At 30.9% G+C, this 5,238-nt stretch overlaps 1 protein-coding gene across 1 annotated transcript; it reads left to right on the top strand.

Moving 5' to 3' along the window:
* The first annotated feature begins 766 nt into the window (after nt 1–766).
* On the top strand, nt 767–3,942 carry LOC126693937 (expansin-A12). The gene is made up of 3 exons (XM_050389990.1): nt 767–924; nt 1,274–1,583; nt 3,264–3,942. The coding sequence occupies exons 1-3, from the start codon at nt 777–779 to the stop codon at nt 3,574–3,576; spliced, it is 771 nt and encodes a 256-aa protein (XP_050245947.1). The 5' UTR covers nt 767–776; the 3' UTR covers nt 3,577–3,942.
* The last annotated feature ends 1,296 nt before the right edge of the window (nt 3,943–5,238 follow it).

The following is a 5,238-nucleotide window of genomic DNA, read 5'->3' as shown; positions in this document are numbered from 1 at the left end:
AATAAGAAATTATTGGTACTTGTTATATATACTAATTAATCACAAAACTTAGGAGCTGTTATTTTGTACAATATTCAAGGACAGATTATTGTAATTTCTATATAAATAAATAAATAAATAAAAATTAACAACTATTGTATCTAGCCATAGCAGCTAGCTAAGTGGCTATACAGCATGTGTTATCGTTATAATCTTCCTCGTCCATTAGACCAAAAGGAATGGAAATATCTATGGAAATTAAATTAAAGGAAATATTGAAGCTGCTACTTTGGACGATAGCTAGGAACATAGGCTCTGCTAAAATTGTAATGAATAGCAGGTGGATCCAAGTAGACACAATCTGAACAAGTACTATGCAATCAACAAGAAAAAAATCTCTACAGTACGTAGCATTTTCCTTTCAATATTTGATCCAAATATATAATCGCCAACCATTAGTGTAACCTTCCCGCTACAATAAGTAGCATTTTCCTTTCAATATGGCATTGACCTACGAAGTACGAATCACCGACTTCCAACATATAGAACAAAACCATCACATGCACTAGCTCTCTCAAACTGTCAACCCACCCGTACAATGTCATACCGTACTTTATAGGACGTGAAGAAACGCGTTCTTAGAAAATCTGATATTGCATAGTATAATTTAATTATTCCCTTTTATTAGATTAAGAATATATATATCCTATAGTAATCACCGACAACCGCGTTCTTAATCTATAAAAGCAGGCTCTTTCTTCAAGGATTTTAAGTGCGTTTAAACTTTGAACAGCTAAATGGGGTCTTCAAAAATTCCTTCTGTTTTCCTTTTGTACCTTGTTTTCCTTGTTATTGTGGTTTTCAAGGGCATCAACGGTCAAGTAAACAATTGGCTTAACGGCCATGCAACTTTCTATGGAGCCAATCAGAACCCCACTACCCTTGGTAAGTCACATTTTTGAGTATATAAATACGAGGTAACACAAAAGTTGGCAATGCCTGTAAATTAATTTTAGATTGATATTGGATATATATAACTAGCATCACTTCAGTTCTATCACTTGTTTCATATCTCTTTCATTGGTTACAACTTAATAAACCATGTATTTTGTAAGTCTAACCTGTGTGTTTCACTCACAAGCATAGTGCATTTGAAAACAGAACACCCATATGAAAACCAAATTTCTTCTTCTATTTTAGGTTGTGAGTTTCTACTATTTCTCAGAAGTCTTCAATTGAGTATATATCATTTCTCAGAATTATTTAAATTTGAAACATTGATATTAATATATAGGTGGAGCTTGTGGCTATGATAACACTTTTCACGCTGGGTTTGGAGTGAATACAGCTGCTGTTAGTGGTACACTTTTCAGAAGTGGTGAGGCATGTGGTGCTTGCTACCAAGTGATGTGCAACTACAGGCTTGATCCTAAGTGGTGCCTTCCGCGCCGCATTATGACGGTGACCGCAACCAATTTCTGTCCTCCAAACAACAATGGAGGGTGGTGTGATCCCCCTCACGATCACTTTGACATGTCCATGTCTGCTTTCTTTCGCATTGCACGACAGGGCAATGAAGGCATTGTTCCTGTACTGTATAAAAGGTAAAGGCAATTAATGTCTAGAGCTTCATCGATCATGTTGAAAAATATTTTTCGTTAATTAAAAATAGTGAGTTTTACCACAGGTCCACCGCATATTCTTAGTGTGATAGTCACTCCACAAGTATAAGTACTTGTGGGGTGTGGTGTGGTGGGAGAGAGAAAGTTTTACATATATATACACTTAGATTAGGTGTCCATTTGGGAAAAATTATTTTTACCAACTTATTTTATTATTCAGCTTATTTTGTTACTATTCATAGATCCTACTGCACTTTTTAATCTATTTATGGATCTCACTGTACTATTTTAGCTAACTTTTATCTTTATTTATAGTACTTTTCGCAAAAAAATTTTAGTTTTAACAAAATAAACGGATCTCAAATGGATCCTAAGTTAAAATAGAATTTCTATCTTGTAAAAAAAAAAAAATTGCTTTTAGTGAATGTGAGAGTTTCTATCTTTGAAGGGTCTTTTAAGCTTAATAGTCAGCTAACATTCACAATAATTTAGTTAAAAGTTAAAACACAATGAGCTGTACTCTTTAACACTTTAGAGGAGAAAATTCCTAATTAGAGTGCAATAAATATTAAGAAACAATTGCATTTGATTATAACCTCATTTGTATTGAAAGAATTTTTTTTTTTTTAAACTAGAAAATAAACCTATAAAAAAAAAATTAAGCATTAATAGTGATGTGTAGATAAAAAATGCAATTATGCAAAGTTGATTGTGGGGAACATGATCTTCAACATTTCATTTAAAATCTAGAGAGAATCTATTTCATGGTTAAGATTATATTTCATGAATCTAATAACGTATAAAGTATTCTTTCATTTAAAATATTAATTAAATTGCATTGACTATTTCTTTAAATTCGTAATAATATTTACTCTAGTTAAACCATATAAAAAAAGGGACACCTTCAAAATTGTATATTTGAATAATTGTACTATTTAATCTACATTTTAGATTTGTATTTAAATACTTGTAACATTTAAATGAAATCGAGAGATGAATGAAATTATATGTTTTACTCAAGTGTCATGATTAATACTCCGGCAAAAATTTACTTTTTAAATCCTATAGTTTAAGGTCGATTGAAACAAATTAATCCATTTTAAAAGTAACAAATGAAAGTGTGAGGTTTTTAAATTAATAAATTAAACACATAACATTTAAGTGAAATAACATTGAGTATGAGCTTTAATATATGTTGAGAGTTTAATTAGTTTAATTTTTGTAAACAAAAATATCTCGCAATTTAATTGGTTACTTCAAAGCTATTGAAAAGTATTAGGTACATTTGGTGCAAAGGTTGAATAGTTACTATAGGATTTAATTTCTTATTTAAATAAAATTAGAATTTAATTTGTTACTTTACAAACATAAGTGTTTTTCATACTCCTAATTTGTAGGGTCTAAAATGTAATTTTCTAAATATAAAATATATTGAATATGATAAACTAAATTTAGCAAATATAATAACCCCTTTAAACCACTTTAAAGAAGGAAACTAGTCTTCTATGACCAAACATTTTATTACAACTTAATAACATATGCTCATATAGATATCCATCATTTATATATAGTCACATATATTAAAATTGAGGTACAAAAGTTATGTTCGTAAACTTTCTCTTGTATCTAATATACCTAATTACGATGTGTAAATAATTGAAGGGTCTCATGCAAAAGGAGAGGCGGAGTTCGTTTCACCTTGAAGGGACAATCAAATTTCAACATCGTGATGATTTCTAATGTTGGCGGTAGTGGTGACGTGAAGGCTGTATGGATAACAGGTTCCAATTTAAGAAGTTGGGTTCCCATGCACAGGAATTGGGGTGCAAACTGGCAAAGTAGCATCGATCTTCGAGGCCAAAAACTGTCATTTAAGCTCAATTTGGTTGACGGAAAAACTCTTCAATTTTCCAATGTTGTTCCTTCGACATGGAGGTTTGGGCAGACATTTTCTTCCCAAAACCAGTTCTCTTAATTCGTTGCACCTTTATGACACTAACATGTCCTAGAACAAATAGCATTTTGATGGTTCAAGGACATCTATTATATTATTTTAGTGATATTGAGGACAATGACATTTATGGACGTCATTGTACCATGCATAATTTGTTTAATAATTTTGCTTGTAATTCACATATGTGTAGCTCCCAAAATCATGAGAAATTATAAGGTCTTCATAGTAAACAAGTGATGTGGTCTACCATTCTACTAATAGGCTCTCGTTTGTTTAAAATTACTGAGTTAGAAAATTTTTTTGAACAGAAACTGATTACTGACTCAGCAATTTTAAACAAGTGGGAGATTTTTAATAGAATAGTGGACAAGTGACGTAGTCCACCAATGTACTATATAATTTCTCCAAAATCAAGAGCTAGTGATATTTGCAATTTCATTTTTCCCTAAATAGAGTAATTAATTCTTGATTGAATATCAATATGTTGGACAGGTTTTTGATAGTTTTTGCAATATCTTATTCGTTTTAGCTTCGATCTGATCCAAGGAGTAATTGCTTTAAAAGGAATTTCATGAACTTTCACATAGATATCAATTTATTCTAGTTGAATGTTCTAATTCCCGACCAAATCTCGGGATGTTTCAAGAATAGCGAAGCCAAACAAAATATGGAATATTTCTATTAAAATAAATTTCATATATATGAATCATATTTTATAATTTTTTTTCATATAGTGCAACCAAAATTATGAATATGAATAATTATTCCATTACAAAATCTTTTATTCTCAATAATAAGAATTACTATTCATATCATAATTTTCATTCGGTGGATGAAATGTGCCCTAAGAAATCTTTATATAGGCTTAACAAAAGACAGAAAATTGAGGCCCACATTTATAACACGGGCATAAATTTCATTTATACGTTAACAATGTATTATTATTGTAGTGCAAGAAGGGTGAAAAAAAAATAGCACACACATGACATTTGTAATCAATACATGTTTGGGCCGGACTCTAGCCTTTGACACATAAAATAGCGCACACATTTGGCAAAAATCCAAAAATGATTCTTACAATTATACCGAACTCAGCATTCTCAAGATTCGTACAGATTTCTTGGCATGGTGAAAACCGTAAGCATATCCGATGAAAGTTTCGACTGTCACGCTCACAGACTAGCTAAAGCCTTTTGTTGGTGCTGCAAATGAACAAAATTTTGAAATTAACATTTAGAAGTATACTTAAGCAACTCTTCAAATAAATCTATGGGCACACATTTTTCTAATAAAATTATATGAATATGCCTAAGTCCTAATGCATTTAAAGCTAACAATGATATAGTTTCTTGGTTTGAAGGTAGAGAATATATTTGAGCTATGGAACCATAACAAAAGATGAAATAATTTACCCATATTAATGAGAAGGATGAAAACTGGAATGACGTTGAGGAACTTGAGATTCTTAGCCATGTTTTCTTACTCACTAATGCATAATTGGAATGACCTTTAATTTGATTACATTTATAGACTTATAGTACAAGTTGTTTTCTTTCGTGCAGGAGTGCATTACAAATAGTCAGTAAAAAGTTTAAACAATCACGAAGTCAAATGGAATTCAATTGATATAAAATTTGGCCCTCCAATGTTATTTTATTATATATAAGACTAGCAACTCTGAAG

This window comes from Quercus robur, chromosome 8 (assembly GCF_932294415.1).
Source record: "Quercus robur chromosome 8, dhQueRobu3.1, whole genome shotgun sequence".
Taxonomy (NCBI): domain Eukaryota; kingdom Viridiplantae; phylum Streptophyta; class Magnoliopsida; order Fagales; family Fagaceae; genus Quercus; species Quercus robur.
This window is presented reverse-complemented; position numbering and strand designations above follow the sequence as displayed.

Excerpts from the sequence above, each read along its gene's own strand:
- LOC126693937 (XM_050389990.1), top strand. The coding sequence starts at position 777 with ATGGGGTCTTCAAAAATTCCTTCTGTTTTCCTTTTGTACCTTGTTTTC. Across the intron at positions 925-1,273 it reads TCAGAACCCCACTACCCTTG|GTGGAGCTTGTGGCTATGAT; the intron begins GTAAGTCACATT and ends ATTAATATATAG. Across the intron at positions 1,584-3,263 it reads GTTCCTGTACTGTATAAAAG|GGTCTCATGCAAAAGGAGAG; the intron begins GTAAAGGCAATT and ends AAATAATTGAAG.